This window comes from Bubalus kerabau, chromosome 11, assembly GCF_029407905.1.
Source record: "Bubalus kerabau isolate K-KA32 ecotype Philippines breed swamp buffalo chromosome 11, PCC_UOA_SB_1v2, whole genome shotgun sequence".
Classification (NCBI taxonomy): domain Eukaryota; kingdom Metazoa; phylum Chordata; class Mammalia; order Artiodactyla; family Bovidae; genus Bubalus; species Bubalus kerabau.
Genome location: NC_073634.1, coordinates 22,028,003 through 22,044,670, shown reverse-complemented (window position 1 = coordinate 22,044,670; position 16,668 = coordinate 22,028,003). Strand labels below are relative to the sequence as shown.

The 16,668-nt window shown below is 42.3% G+C and overlaps 1 protein-coding gene across 5 annotated transcripts in view; it reads left to right on the top strand.

Annotated features, from left to right (window-relative positions):
• The first annotated feature begins 1,358 nt into the window (after window positions 1-1,358).
• The window catches only part of FEZ2 (fasciculation and elongation protein zeta 2), a 59,465-nt gene continuing 44,155 nt past the window's right edge, over window positions 1,359-16,668 (top strand). For 3 of the 5 annotated variants that reach the window (XM_055539794.1, XM_055539797.1, XM_055539796.1), the window contains exons 1-2: window positions 7,442-7,731; window positions 12,313-12,421. In XM_055539794.1, coding sequence (XP_055395769.1) covers window positions 7,478-7,731; window positions 12,313-12,421 — 363 coding nt within the window. In that variant the 5' untranslated portion in view covers window positions 7,442-7,477. Of the gene's footprint in view, window positions 1,618-7,441; window positions 7,732-10,743; window positions 10,888-12,312; window positions 12,422-16,668 lie in introns of those variants that run through there. The other 2 variants (XM_055539798.1, XM_055539799.1) reach the window with 2 other exon arrangements.

Genomic DNA, 16,668 nt, shown 5'->3' with positions numbered 1-16,668 from the left:
TCCTTGGAAGGAAAGTTATGACCAACCTAGATAGCATATTCAAAAGCAGAGACATTACTTTGCCAACAAAGGTCCATCTAGTCAAGGCTATGGTTTTTCCAGTGGTCATGTATGTATGTGAGAGTTGGACTGTGAAGAAGGCTGAGTGCCGAAGAATTGATGCTTTTGAACTATGGTGTTGGAGAAGACTCTTGAGAGTCCCTTGGACTGCAAGGAGATCCAAGCAGTCCATTCTGAAGGAGATCAGCCCTGGGATTTCTTTGGAGGGAATGATGCTGAAGCTGAAACTCCAGTACTTTGGCCACCTCATGCGAAGAGCTGACTCATTGGAAAAGACTGTGATGCTGGGAGGGATTGGGGCAGGAGGAGAAGGGGACGACAGAGGATGAGATAGCTGGATGGCATCACTGACTCGATGGACATGAGTCTGAGTGAACTCCGGGAGTTGGTGATGGACAGGGAGGCCTGGCGTGCTTCGATTCATGGGGTCACAAAGAGTCGGACATGACTGAGCAACTGAACTGAACTGAATACCCATGCCATGAAGCTCTCTTTAAAAGTTACTCTGTATTATCTAATTTTGCATCAAGTGTTGAAAATTAATTCTACAGACTGTTCTTAATACATGGAGTGAGCAACAATGTTTACACATGTTGGTATTCATCTGCTTTATAGAAAACAAAAGCCTGAAATAGATTTAAGTAGACAAATGAGTAGAATTAGGTCATGTGAGAGACAATGAATTGGCGGGGGGGCTCTTCTTAACTGGAAATTTTTGAGTGTTGATGGCGTGAACTAAACTGGTGAGACTGGCAGAAAGCCTGTGGTTTTTCCTAGATCTGTGTCTGTGCTGGGAAGCTAGAATTTAGCTGGTGGAAGAAGAATTGCTGGAAAATGGACTAAGGTTACTCTCAGGAATTATTAAGTGGGGAGGTTTAGGGAATGGTGAAACTGGGTAATCATAGTTAAATCCATTTCACCTGTAACCTGCCTTTGCTAACAAGGTCATTTTACTTGTTGTTCAAAAGATGCGGCAGGTCCTCTGAGCTGCATGTAGTCCAACCAGTAAAATGTTTGTCCAAGTTGTTTTCTAGGAATTGGTATCAGGTGTGTCTAGCTCAAGCTGAGCTCGTTTAGACTGGATAGGACCATCCACCTAGACATGCTGAGTCTGCTGGATGACCTTTTGATGTTGGAGGGCTAAAACCTCCATCCAAAGACAGTACTAAGCGCCTCTGCTTTTCTACATGCAGAGGCCCGTAGCTTAGTTACACCTGTGCAGATTTACCACATCTGCACACCCTCCACACCTCAGACTACCCTGCTCCCTTAGTCTTTATGTCATTAACACCCACAGCCCCTTGCCTTCAGGAAGCAGGTTTGAACTGGTTCTCACTCTACTTTGACTGCCTTGTGAGTAAATTCTTTGTTTCCTGCCGTCTCAGAGATTTCGCTTGCTGCCCATCAGGCAAAACAAACCTGGTTCTGTAAACCTGACCAGAGGAAAGAGCAGGCATAAGGACACGAGGCCACAACAGGGTGAAGTGCAGACTCCTGCTGGATGTCCTTGAAGCTGTGGAGCTCTGTGCAGCCCCCAAGTACCCCAGGGGGAGAGAGGTATGTGGAAGACGTTGAAGTACTGCTTCTTTGTCATTTTACCTGGCTATGAAATTTCACCATTTAAACGTTTCTGTAGTTACTTTTCCATGTGTGCAGTCACTATGTAAAATCTTCAGAAGCACCAAGATGCACATTTTGTTCCATACTGTAGTTTTTTCTTGTCTCATTGCTTTCCCAATTAAACAGCACAGTTTTCTCCTAGGCTCATTTTTGGGAAGCACCTTTATGGAGTGTGTTGAGTGCCAAGGGATTACTATGTCAGTCAGTTCAGTCACTCAGTTGTATCCGCTCTTTGTGACCCAACGGACTGCAGCACGCCAGGCCTCCCTGTCCATCACCAACTCCCAGAGCCTGCTGAAACTCATGTCCATTGTGTCGGTGATGCCATCCAACCATCTCATCCTCTGTCGTCCCCTTCTCCTCCTGCCTTCAATTTTTCCCAGCATCAGGGTCTTTTCCAATGAGTCGGTTCTTCGCATCAGGTGACCATAGTATTGGAGTTTCAGCTTCATCATCAGTCCTTCCAATGAATATTCAGGACTGATCTCCTTTAGGCGGAGAAGGCAATGGCACCCCACTCCAGTACTCTTGCCTGGAAAATCCCATGGATGGAGGAGCATGGTAGGCTGCAGTCCATGGGGTCGCTAGGAGTCGGACACGACTGAGCGACTTCACTTTCACTTTTCCCTTTCATGCATTGGAGAAGGAAATGGCAACCCACTCCAGTGTTCTTGCCTGGAGAATCCCAGGGATGGGGAAGCCTGGTGGGCTGCCGTCTATGGGGTCGCACAGAATCGGACACGATTGAAGCGACTTAGCAGTAGCAGCAGCAGCAGATCTCCTTTAGGATGGACTGGTTGGATTTCCTTGCAGTCCAAGGGACTCTCAAGAGTCTTCTCCAACACCACAGTTCAAAATCATTAATTCTTTGGTGCTTGGCTCTCTTTATAGTCCAACATCCATGAATGACTACTGTGGACCTTTGCTGGTAAAGTAATGTCTCCCAAGGAGCAAGCATCTTTTAATTTCATGGCTGCAGTCACCATCTGCAGTGATTTTGGAGCCCCCCAAAATAAAGTCTGTCACTGTTTCCACTGTTTCTCCATCTATTTGCATGAAGTGATGGGACCAGATGCCATGATCTTAGTTTTCTGAATACTGAGTTTTAAGCCAACTTTTTCACTCTCCTCTTTCAGTTTCATCAAGAGGCTCTTTAGTTCTTCGCTTTCTGCCATAAGGGTGGTGTCATATGGGTATCTGACGTTACTGATATTTCTCCAGGCAATCTTGATTCCAGCTTGTGCTTTATCCAGCCTGGCATTTTTCATGATGTACTCTGCATATAAGTTAAATAAGCAGGGTGACAATATACTATAGATGTGCTAATATAAATTAATTAAGAAAAGTGATTCAAATCTTGTTTCTGCCATGGACAGAGGAGCCTGGGGTCGTGCATGCATGGAGTGCATGCATGGGGTTGCAGAGTTGGACGTGACTGAGCACATTTAAAGAGTCTGGGGTGATATTAGGTAATTTGCATTTAATTAAAAGTAAAAAGCATCATATGTGGAAATTTTGACTAAAATAAAATTGAGACCATTAAAGCTAACCTAGTAGCAGTTTATTTGCAAGCATATGAAAAATGTGTGTGTTACCTTTGGGTCCTAAGAGTAAGTAAATTTTATTTCTACTAACACATGTTTACCTTTCCAATGGATTTTGTCTCATATTTCAATGATTTGTCTCATATTCAACACGATACTTTTATGAATCAAGCCTAGGGAACTGTTGATAAAGGCAATACCACTACCTTCCCATTTCCTTTGAAATGGCCACACAGGCAAATGGAGATACAGGTCAAGAAAAAAAAAACTTTTTTTTTTTGCCTTAGCTATGTACATAATTAGGAGAGTTTGAGTCAAGTCTACCTAGATAAAGACCAATTTTTACATTTAGTGCATCACTTCTGAGTAGTATTCTGATAGATGAATGTCAGCTGAGCTAATGTTTTCTCATTAACCCCAAAACTGTAAACTATTGAGGAATCAATTCTAGCGCTGGCTATGTAGAGCTCAATATCTGCTCCCTTCACGGATTCAAAGGAAATGGGAAGGTAGTGGTATTGCCTTTATCAACAGTTCCCTAGGCTTGATTCATAAAAGTATCGTGTTGAATATGAGACAAAATCCATTGGAAAGGTAAACAGGAAATTTTGATATTAACATGTATTCTTCAGGGTAGGCTTTCCATGTTGTCAAGAAATGAACAGAGCATACCAGGAAAATGTTATTTTCTATTATTAACTTTGTATTTATTTTTCAGAATAGGAATTCATCTTTTATGATCCAATTATGTTCCTAAATGAAGTTATTTGATGACTACAGTCCAAAGATAGCTTCTATCAACTCCTAGGTATTTATTGTCTCTACATATTCGTGCTCCCTTAGAATTATACCTTTTCTCCTAAATTTTTTTGTGGTAAAATATGCATAACATGAAACTACCATCTTAACCATGTTAAGTATACAGTTCAGTGGTATTAAGTACGTTTATATTCTTGAGCAACCATCTCCAGTATTGTTCCTCTTGCAAAACAAACTCAATACACATTAAACAGTAATTTTTTACTCCTAGTTATACTTTTTGGTATGAATGCTCTACAGTTTTATCACTCTAACTACATTGTAAGCCCCTATATGGAGCAGTTATGTATTAGTTACATAACATACACATTTGGTACTTACTGTCAGTCCCTGTTCCAAGTGCTTTGCAAATATTAGCTTGCATAATTATTCATCTTTGTATGTTGCAGAGGGTCTAGCATGTGCTTTGCACGTGGGACACATAAAATATTTGTGGAATGAATTTTGTAAGCATTAAGCTATTACAAATAGCTGTGAAAAGAAGAGAAGCAAAAAGCAAAGGAGAAAAGGAAAGATATAAGCATCTGAATGCAGAGTTCCAAAGAATAGCAAGGAGAGATAAGAAAGCCTTCCGCAGTGATCAATGCACAGAAATTGAGGAAAACAACAGAATGGGAAAGACTAGAGATCTTGTCAAGAAAATTAGAGATACCAGGGGAACATTTCATACAAAGATGGGCTTGATAAAGGACAGAAATGGTATGGACCTAACAGAAGCAGAAGATATTAAGAGGTGATAAGAATACACAGAAGAACTGTACAAAAAAGTGCTTCATGACCCAGATAATCACGATGGTGTGATCATTGACCTAGAGCCAGACATCCTGGAATGTGAAGTCAAGTGGCCCTTAGAAAGCATCACTACGAAAAAAGCTAGTGGAGGTGATGGAATTCCAGTTGAGCTATTTCAAATCCTGAAAGATGATGCTGTGAAAGTGCTGCACTCAATATGCCAGCAAATTTGGAAAACTCAGCAGTGGCCACAGGACTTGAAATGGTGTTTTCATTCCAATCTCAAAGAAAGGCAATGCCAAAGAATGCTCAAACTACTGCACAATTGCACTCATCTCACATGCTAGTAAAGTAATGCTCAAAATTCTCCAAGCCAGGCTTCAGCAATACATGAACTGTAACTTCCTGATGTTCAAGCTGGTTTTAGAAAAGGCAGAGGAACCAGAGAACAAAGTGCCAACATCCGCTGGATCATGGAAAAAGCAAGAGAGTTCCAGAAAAACATCTATTTCTGCTTTATTGACTATGCCAAAGCCTTTGACTGTGTGGATCACAATAAACTGTGGAAAATTCTAAAAGAGATGGGAATACCAGACCACCTGACCTGCATCTTGAGAAACCTATATGCAGGTCAGGAAGCAACAGTTAGAACTGGACATGGAACAACAGACTGGTTCCAAGTAGGAAAAGGAGTACATCAAGGCTGTATTGGAGAAGGCAATGGCACCCCACTCCAGTACTCTTGCTTGGAAAATCCCATGGACGGAGGAGCCTGGTAGGCTGCAGTCCATTGGGTGGCTAAGAGTCGGACACGACTGAGTGGCTTCACTTTGACTTTTCACTTTCATGCATTGGAGAAGGAAATGGCAACCCACTCCAGTATTCTTGCCTAGAGAATCCCAGGGATGGGGTAGCCTGGTGGGCTGTCATCTATGGGGTCGCACAGAGTCAGACACGACTGAAGCGACTTAGCAGGAGCAGCAGATGTAGCAGCAAGGCTCTGTATATTGTCACCTTGCTTATTTAACTTCTATGCAGAGTACATCATGAGAAACGCTGGGCTGGAAGGAGCACAAGCTGGAATCAAGATTGCCAGGAGCAATATCAATAACCTCAGATATGCAGATGACACCACCTTTATGGCAGAAAGTGAAGAGAAACTAAAAAGCCTCTTGATGAAAGTGAAAGAGGAGAATGAAAAAGTTGGCTTAAAGCTCAACATTCAGAAAACGAAGATCATGGCATCTAGTCCCATCACTTCATGGGAAATAGATGGGGAAGGAGTGGAAACAGTGTCAGACTTTATTTTTTGGGGCTCCAAAATGACTGCAGATGGTGATTGCAGCCATGAAATTAAAAGACGCTTACTCCTTGGAAGGAAAGATATGAGCAACCTAGATAGCATATTCAAAAGCTGAGACATTACTTTGCCAACAAAGGTCCATCTAGTCAAGGCTATGGTTTTTCCAGTGGTCATGTATGGATGTGAGAGTTGGACTGTGAAGAAAGCTGAGCGCTGAAGAATTGGTGCCTTTTTTTCTTTTTAATTTTTTAAAAAATTTTATTTTATTTTTAAACTTTACATAATTGTATTAGTTTTGCCAAATATCAAAATGAATCTGCCACAGAATTGGTGCTTTTGAACTGTGGTGTTGGAAAAGACTCTTGAGAGTCCCTTGGACTGCAAAGAGATCCAACCAGTCCAATCTAAAGGAGATCAGTCCTGGTGTTCTTTGGAAGGACTGATGCTAAAGCTGAAAGTCCAGTACTTTGGCCACCTCATGCGAAGAGTTGACTCATTGGAAAAGACTCTGATGCTGGGAGGGATTGGGGGCAGGAGGAGAAGGGGACGACAGAGGATGAGATGGCTGGATGGCATCACTGACTCGATGGACATGAGTCTGAGTGAACTCCGGGAGTTGGTGATGGACAGGGAGGCCTGGTGTGCTGCAATTCATGGGGTCACAAAGAGTAGGACACGACTAAGCGACTGAACTGAACTGAAGCATTTCCAAGTGACTGTGGCTGTTCTTCTGGTTGGAAAGTTACCTTGGGAAAATTGATTTGGGGAATAATCTGACAGTGGGTACAAGTTTAAAGAAATTCTTTATTTTAGTCATACTTAGGCTAGAAGAATTGATGCTTTTGAACTGTGGTGTGGGAGATGACTCTTGAGAGTCCCTTGGATTGCAAAGGAGATCCAACCAGTCCATCCTAAAGGAAATCAGTCTTGAATATTCATTGGAAGGACTGATGCTGAAGCTCCAATACTTTGGCCACCTGATGCGAAGCACCGACTCATTGGAAAAGACCCTGATGCTGGGAAAAACTGAAGGCGGGAGGAGAGGGGGATGAGATGGTTGGATGGCATCACCGACTGGATGGACATGAGTTTGAGCAAGTTCTGGGAGTTGGTGATGGACAGGGAAGCCTGGCATGCTGCAGTCCATGGGATTGCAAATGCTATAAGAAGTGATTCAAAGAAGTCAAGGTTTTCCTTTTTGCCGGGACCGCGCTCAACTCAGAAATCTAAGACTGGGGAAAAGGGAAGACCTCGGGGCTAGAAGGCAACAGGCGAGGTCCGAGCTGCCAAGAGCGGGCGGGGCGGGGCCTCTGCGGGGCGGTGCTTCGGGGGCGGGGCCCGACGGCGGGGCGGGGCCGGGGCGGGGCCGGGGCGGGGCGCGAGACGGCACCGGGCAGCGATGGCGGCGGACGGGGACTGGCAGGATTTCTATGAGTTCCAGGAGCCGGCCCGGAGCCTGCAGGACCAAGAGAACTGTAACGCGAGCCCCGAGGCCGGAGCAGGGCCGGGCGGGGGTGGCGACGGCTTCCCAGCGCTGGCCTGCCACTTGGAGGAGAAGCTGAGCCAGTGTTTCCGCCCCTCGGGTCCGGGCGCCGAGCCCCCGAGGGCGGCTGTGCGGCCCATCACCGAGTGCAGCCTCCTGCAGGGGGACGAGTGAGTGCGGGCCCAGGCGGGGAGCGGGCGGGAGCCTCCCTGCCCCTCGTCCAGCCCCTCTCGCCCTGCCCACTGGCCCGGGGTCAGCAGCCTCGGCGGGACTCCGACCTCAGGCTCCTCCCCGCTCTCTCCTTCCGCCTCCAACTCTGGAGTCCCGCCCCTCCCTGTTCTCCCACCTCCTTCCTTGAGGCTTTCGGCCTGTGAACTCCTTAAATCTCGTGTTCTCCTGCCTCTCTATGAGCCCTTAAGCCTCCTTCTGCTTCCTGGAAGCCAACCTCTGTTTGGTTTCGAGAGGAGTCTTGCACTGAGCTTCATAGTTGCAGCTAGTACTTCCTCGGGCACATGTGTAGCCATTCATTCGCTCAACTAGAATTTATTAAGCGCCTGCTACGTGCTGCTTCGCACTGGAAATACCAAGGTGACTGGACATTACCGCTGTCAAGCAGAGCGCAACCCAGGAAGCTAGATTTGTAAACAAACATTTTATGAATGTTACAAACGCTCTGCTACATATACAAAATACAGGGAATCTTGTGTATGTGTGTGTGAAGAAAGACTTCATAGAGAAAACTGGATCCTGATGGATGAGTGGGAGTTTGCCTGGCAGGTGAAGAAATGTTACTAGTATTCTAGCTCAGGGATACAGTGCATGCAAAGGTACTGACGTTGAAGCAGACTTTATGCCACAGGAGATTATTGGCTTCATCTGAGAGCTCAGGTTGAGTGCGAGTTCCCTCAGAGGCAAAAAGGAAAAGATCTGGTTATTAATAGGAAGGATCACCTAGTCTGGTAGGGAGATCGGTGCATAAACAAGTAATTATTACAGGGCAATGGTCAGAAATTCACCGGGATTTATGAGAGCGTGGAGAAAGGAGGGACAAAGGTTATTTAACCTCCTAGAACCCCAGTTATAATTTAGTTAAATGAGGGTGGTTATGCACCATAGTTTTCCTCCAAAAGAGACTGAAAGGAATGAGAGTGAGGGATTTGACAATATTGTAATGTAGGGGGAGAGCCTGAGGGTAAAATTACAGAGTAAACACTGAGGTTGTGGGTTCAGTTCAGTTCAGTTCAGTCCCTCAGTCGTATCTGACTCTTTACGACCCCGTAAATCGCAGCACGCCAGGCCTCCCTGTCCATCACCAACTCCCGGAGTTCACTCAGACTCGCGTCCATCGAGTCGGTGATGCCATCCAGCCATCTCATCCTCTGTCGTCCCCTTCTCCTCCCGCGGTTGTGGGTAGGGATGGATTTTCAGAGCATTGATGGGATGGAAGGATTAGAGGTTAGGGAAGAATGCTTCAGCGGAAGCTCCAGTACTTTGGCCACCTGATGCGAAGAGCCGGCTCACTGAAAAAGACCCTGATGCTGGAAAAGATTGAAGGCAGTAGGAAAAGATTGAAGGCAGGAGAAAAAGGGATGGGATGGTTGGATGGCATCACGGATTCAATGGACATGAGTTTGAGGAAACTCTGGGAGATGGTGAAGGACAGGGAAGCCTGGTGTGCTGCAGACCATGGGGTCACAAAGAGTTGGACTGAGCGATTGAGCAACTGAACAACAAAGAATGCTTGAGAGAAGGCTCCATGGGCAAAGGGTGGGGCTTGTCATTTGATGGTTTTCTTTCCTCTGTGAATCAGAAGATTAGGAGGAGGGAGTTGGGAATGGAGGCCAGTGGCTTAGCTAGCAGTGGTTCAGGGCCAGCTCTGTTTAGACACTATGTCTTTTCATTGGTACCTCTGTGCCGTGTTCTGCCCCGGCAGAGAAGGAGGAGTTTATGATTGGATATTATACACACAGATAGGCAAGCTTCCCAGGTGCTTCGCAGTGGTGAAGAATCCCCTGCCAGTGCAAGAGACACAGGTTTGATCCCTGTGTTGGGAGGATCCCCTGGAATAGGAAATGGCAACCCACTCCAGTATTCTTGCCTGAAGAATCCCATGGACAGAGGAGCCTGGTGGGCTACTATCCATAGGATCACAAAGAGTTGGACACGACTGAGCCTGCAGTCAGTGGCAAAAGACATTTTAAACAGTCTATTCCCAAAGAGAAGATAGTGTTATGCATAGATTTATATACTCAGAATCAGTAGACTCAGGATGTACTCTGGATTTTAAAATCATATTTATTATATATTTGGGTTTATCAACAGTAACTTATCAAAATGAATTAGTAGCTTGTACACAGAGAAGATTCCCTATTTTTCATTCACCTGTACTGTCTGAAAAGGAGTGTATTTTAGCCTTTGCTTAAATCTTAGGTTGATACAAAACTTTTGTTACTCTTGATAATGATTTTTCATAGATATTACATTGGTGGTCCTGCATGTTGCTTGATTTGGGAATGCATAAGAAATCAATCTTTTCTAAGCAGGAGTTGCCTACCACTCTCATGGTCCCTGGTCTGTTGCATAAACATGCTCTCCATTGCTTGATAGAGTTCATTCCTGTTTCTTTAACTAGAGAGTTGAGAACTCTTTCACTCAGATAGGGCCCTTCCTTAGAACACTTTATTCTTTTCTGAGTCCCAGTTTTAGTTTTGGTTACATGCAGATTGTGCTTATTGGCTAAAGTTTTACTTGAGAAGGGTCTAGTGAGGGATTGAATGTCAGTGAGACTTTGACCTCTTTTGGAAAAGAGCCGCCCTGCTAGTTGTTGATGATTGGCTGTAATGCTTTATGATAGGATGAAGGCAGTTCCTGTCTTGATTGGCGTATTCTAGAAATCGTTCAGTTAGTCCGGCCTTGTGTCCTTTCAACCACAAATGTTCTGGCTTTGGTGAAGACAGAGGACTGTGACTTGTCCTTCATTTTCTTGGGAGATCAAATTCACCCACAGTCAATTATTCTACATGAAATCTTCCGCTCCACTTGTCCTTTTATTATGGCCTCAATTAAGAAAGAACAAACAGCAGACAAAACAAACCTCAAAAACTGTGGACTGTCTTCACCTACTAGAGTATCCTAGTGGTTCCTGACCAGGGTTAGGTGTATGGTCAGTCATTTAGTATTTGAAAATCTTCTACCCAGGACGAGGTGGGCCAGCAAGTTTAGTAACCCGGAGTGTTTCCAATTTGAGCATATTGGCATTAGAGGAAATGAGGATTCCAGCAGAGGAGGAGGATAGGAATGAACCATGCATATGAGAGATTTTCTGGGTAAATGAGCCAGTTTTCTCGAGCTTTTTGTGTTTACATATTCATGGAGGCTAATATGCATTCAACAGCCAAATGTCATTTGGGGATTGTCTGTTTTTGGCAGTTGTGGTCCCATTGCTTCTCTTTTAGACAAATTCCAGTTCATTAAATCAGTTGGTTGTTTCTCTGTTTTGAAGCTTGCATTCTTATTTTTATAATCCCAGTGGTCTTATTTTTGTATCCTAGTATCTTACACCCTTAGAAAAAAACCCACCCAATTTTTTAGTGGCTTATTTACAATTAGATACTTGTTAAAAATGTTAGCTTTTTTTTTAAAATAAATTGTGTGTATCTCTTACCATTAAATAGCTTATTTGTGTAATGTTTAACTTTACTTACACTAATTAAATTTAATTTCATTTATATTTCTGAACTCTTTTTTTCATATAATGCCTTTTGAAAAAAAGGTTGTTATTACTTTGGGATTGAAACTGAATTTTGGACATGAAATTGGTTTGCAGTCCTTATTTTGGTATGGTTTGGAAGTTTCATCAATATAACTAATTTGAATGAATGCTTCGAGTTAGAGCTGGAAGAAATGTCAGCCATCCTTATCCAAGCTTCTTGTTTTAAAAAGAGCAGCTAACGCCTGCAGAAGTTAAAGTACATGGTCAGAGACTGATTGAAGACGAATGGAGACAAGAGTCTGTTTTCTGAATTTAGTCAAGTGCTCTTTTCATTTTACTCTATTGCCTCCTCAAATTCTGTTTGTTAATAAGGAAGAGTAATCGCATTGGGTAGAATCTGTGTATTGTATTGTGAACTCCCTTTCTTTTCCTTTTCGTCTTATCTTAGTCTTACACTATCAATTAGGTATTAAGCCCTAGTCTCATATTGAGGCTGAATTCCTTCTCCTGGCAATTCTTTCTCATTGGTTAAAGAGATTATTCACTCTGTGAAATAGTCTATGTTTGGAAGTTACAAAAGAAAAGTAATTATAAAGCACAATGTATTTACTACCTGTTTTAACTTGTGGTTTAGTTTCCTAATCTGTAAAATGGGGATAATAATGGGGCTTCATGGTACTCTTTGAGGGCTGAGTGAGCTAATGTAAGTAAATTACTTAGAATGTATGTAAACCGTTTAGGTAATACCTGGCACACAAGACAGTGGAAATGTTAGCTGCTGACTTTGTGAGTTTTCTATTCCACGTCGTCTTCCCTCAGGACTTGTCAGCCCAATGATTGGGTTTTCCTTTAGTCTTATTCAGGAGGCTCTGGTTTGTTGATGCTTTTCTGAGAAACAGTAGGCCTCCTATTTTTTTTTTTTTTTTTTTTTTGCTGTGATATTTTTTGTTCTCTCTTTCACTGTAGTACTAGATATCTGTTTAATAATGATAGACAGAATGTTAACTTTCATTGATTGTAGTTTTTTTTTTTTTTTAAGGATATGGAATGCCCTGACAGATAATTACGGAAATGTAATGCCTGTAGACTGGAAGTCATCCCATACTAGGACCTTACATTTGCTTACTCTGAATCTCTCAGAAAAAGGGGTAAGTTAGGATTTGCACCAATAGTTTCTGAATAACTGATTCTGATAATGGAACTAAAAAGTAGTGTTTCTATCTAACCACAATTCATTGAGTTGCTTCTTATTTCCAAGCTTATGGCAAGTGAAGTGGTCTTCTGTTGCCATCTTGGTTTTTGCTACTGTCCACTTGCTAACATTTCCCTCCAGTTCTTCCCTAGCACAAACTCACCTTTTTTATGTTTAGGTAAATTTTCATCACCTGTGTATGAACAGCAATGATCAGCATTTTTTTTTTTTTTCCTAGCTTAAATAACATAACTTTGATACGTTGAGAATGCTCGGTAAGAACCTTAGGCTTTGATTTAATATATGGAGGATTCTGGAGTGTCTACAGAGAGTTAACTTTCTGATGAATTTGATGCTGGATGTAACATGTTTGAATATTGGAGAACCTTTAAAAGACATTTCATTCAAGTCTTGGCTTTTTGATGTGTTCTTGGCTGACTGTTGGAGGCTGCTATGTATGTCTTGGAACTGTAAAGTGAAGACACCTTGAGTAAGGCTTGTGAGCACAGGTGGAAGAACAGCAAAGGGGACAGAAAAGGGAAGAGAATCGCTTTAAGTGGAAAATCACGGTGTGGTTTAACGCTGACGAGAAAGGAGGCCAAATGGAAGTTTCAGGGCCGGACTATTTAAATTCATCATCAAATAGCAGTGTGAACTCATGCCAGCTCTTTTGGCATGCTCTATATTTCATTAAGTGTATTTGTGTAATTTCTGGGAGTATAACGCAGTAGGATTGTATTTTAAATAGTATTGTTAATGTTTTCTGAAACGATTTTCTTAAAAGTGTGATTCAGAAAAGCTTGCTGCCTACTATTTTCTAGTAAAATATAGGATTCTGACTATATTTCTTTGTATTCTATTACATACAGGATTTATTTGTTCCAGTTATTAATCTCCTTAAGCTGTTTTGCAGGCTGACCTGACATACATTTGGGGGCAGGAATGAAGCAAAATATCTTACCCTCTGTCTTCTGTTTATTTGGATCTTAGCTATCATTCTGGGCTTAGTTCAAGTTTCCCTTCCTCTCTGAAGCTCCCTATTACTGTTTTAGCCTTTGCTGATCTCATGGAATTATATAATTTTAGAGTTGGAAGGGACTTTAAAGGACACTTAATCCAACCTCTCACTTGGGGGGAATCCCCGTTTACAGCGTCTCTGACAGATGGTCATTCAGCCACAGACTAAATCCCAGCAAGGAAGGAAAATGCACTCCTCTCTGTGGGAATCGGTCACACTTGTTAGAGTGTGAAAATTGTAAAGGACTTACATGTCCCACAGAGTTTGACCCCCAAGTCTCCTGGGTGCTGGTCCTCACAGCACTTGATTTGTGTCTTAAATCATCATTGGTGTCTCTTAATTATGTTTGTGGATCTGTCATTAGATTGTAACTTCCTGGTAGATATCTTTGCATGTGTCTTCTCAGTAGCTATCACGGTGCCTGGCACATAGTGAGAACTAAGACAAGTGTTTGTTGAGTGAACAAATGAATAATCTCATCAGTAAGACTATAGGGTCAGAGACCATGGTGGAAAGTTTTTAAAACTGTTTTCTATGTTACTTAACATAGTGCTGAATCCACAATAGCCAGGCAATGAGTACTTTGTTTGACATAATAAAAAATGGTAGAGGAGATCTTTTCATAGTTTCAAAGAGAAGTACTTTAGTCACATGAACAGGACACTCTAATCCAGTTTTACTGAATATTGTTCTTTGGTTACCTCTTGGGATGTCACTCCCTTTATCTGCCTTTTGACTGTTTTCAATACCAGAGCAATGGCATAAGCAAAGATAGTGATGAGTAGTGACCTGGAGTTTAGTACTCATGCTCATTGTACAAGTTCACCTGGAGAACTCAGCAGGTTAAAATGGACAAATGATCATCTCACATCTGAGTATCTTTTTTAAAAATTAATTTTATTAATTTTTGTCTGCACTGGGTCTTTGTTGCTGACAGCTTAGTTGCCCCATGGCATGTTGGATCATCCCTGACCAAGGATTGAACCTGTGTCTTCTGCATTGGCAATCGGATTCTTAACCATTGTACCACCAGGGAAGTCTTAACATCTGTCTATCTTCACATGATTACGCAGGTGATGAATACAACTAAGATGAGAAGTCTAGTTCTTGGGAATGAGTAGCACATATTAATTTCCTGAAGAACAAATGCACAGCAAGGAACTATGTAGAAAGCAACCATGTTATTCTATTAAGTAGCATGTAATTAATGTTTTTAACCTGGGAAATTGTCAACTGTGTGCTCTATTATTTCCATAACTGAGTTATGCAAAATTTATCTTTTGAAACCATTCTTTAGATTATTTCAACTGTAAAACAGAGTCTGTATGAAATTTTTTTTGACAAAGGGGAAAGAGATTTCTTTTGCGTTAGGATGAGACAAACAGGAAACTACAGCTCCCTAGATTACAGTTTTTAATTTTTTTTTTTAAATTGATGTTCAAGATGGGACACTTCTAAATGTGATAGGTCTTTTCTAGAGGAAGGCAACTGGTATGTTCCAAATTCTTACAGGGGCACATTTTTTCCATTTGAGGCAGCTTCTGTTTCGTACAGGGAAACAGAACCACGGCTCTGTATCTAAACGTGGCACAGAGAGGAGTGATGGGAATGCTTGGCAAAGAGAGGGCACATCGATACCTAACGGGAGCGTGAAGAGTGAGGCCCATGACAGCCAAGCTTAGTTTTCAAAGCCTGAAAGGGATTCCAGTTCTTAGCATATGCCATCTCTGTGCGGAATGGGCTTGGCTCCCTCTCTGGAAAGATGGTCTGGGATTATTATTTCTGTTGTCATGGAAATTTATTCTAATGGCTTATTGGTATCACTCATGTATTTTGGCAGTAGCTGCAAACCTGTTCTAAATCCAGTGCCATTCTTGATCCTGCTTATGTGATAGAATGCTTCTAAATTGTTTTGCCTTAGGAATATCTCCTGAGCCATATTCTTTCTCCTACCATGCGTGTTTCTTTAGAAACAGGGACTTTGTTTAAAGCATCTTTGTATGTTCAAGAGTAGAAATAGAAGATAATAATGTGTTATTTAGGACTAATTCAAAAACTTTCTATTGTCTATTAAGGGGAAAAAATAAGACAGAACTATGGCCCTCGAGTTACAGCACAGAACCGTGATTTGAGGGGAGGAGAGTGTTGAAACTTTAGGATCAGTGAATGTAATTTTTACGTTTACTCTGCATCATCGTACATCCTTATGTGGCCCGTTTCATCTGTCCTTCTACAATCTTGAAATTAAACATCCTCTCTCATCAAGAGCGAGATCTCTTGACCTTTCTCCTTTCTTATTAACAGGATAACTTAGTTTAAAAAAGTAAACTAAAGCTACAGAACTTAACATGAAAAAGCAGTCTCTCCCCTACTTACCTTATCCTTGATTTCCACTTACCGGTAGCAGCCACTTTCAGCTACTTCAACTGTTTCTTCTAGCAGATAACATTCTCCTGTCATGTTACTTAATTTTATTCTTCAACTTTAGACTTTATCCATTGACTTTCAACCCAGAGGATGAGGGTTTAGCAGTCTCTGAGTCCTCCCTCCCTCCACCCATAATCCTCACAAAAACTTTGGTTTTCCCTCATCTTCTCAATATAATTATGTCAAAATATTTCGTTGCATTTTCATCATTTGTATTGACTATTTAAAGTTCACATTTAAGTACATTTTATGATGGCATTTCCTCTTGTAATTTTTTTCCTTCGGGTCATAATAATTGCCTTTTTGTGGTTAATTTAGGTTATCATTAGCTCACTAATTCATGGAGAAGGCAATGGCACCCCACTCCAGTACTCTTGCCTGGAAAATCCCATGGACGGAGGAGCCTGGTAGGCTGCAGTCCATGGGATCTCTAAGAGTCGGACACGACCGAGCGACTTCACTTTCACTTTTCACTTTCATGCACTGGAGAAGGAAATGGCAACCCACTCCAGTGTTTTTGCCCGGAGAATCCCAGGGACAGAGGAGCCTGGTGGGCTGCCGTCTGTGGGGTCGCACAGAATCGGACACGACTGAAGCAACTTAGCAGCAGCAGCAGCAGAGCCATAAAGCTCACTTTAGTAAATGAAACACACTGGGCAACCTATCAGTCTCTCTTTTCTTTCTCCTGTGTTTTTCTTGTTTCCTTCTGCAGTAACAATTCTAATCTGAACTGGTTACTGTCTGGTTTAGCTCTATAG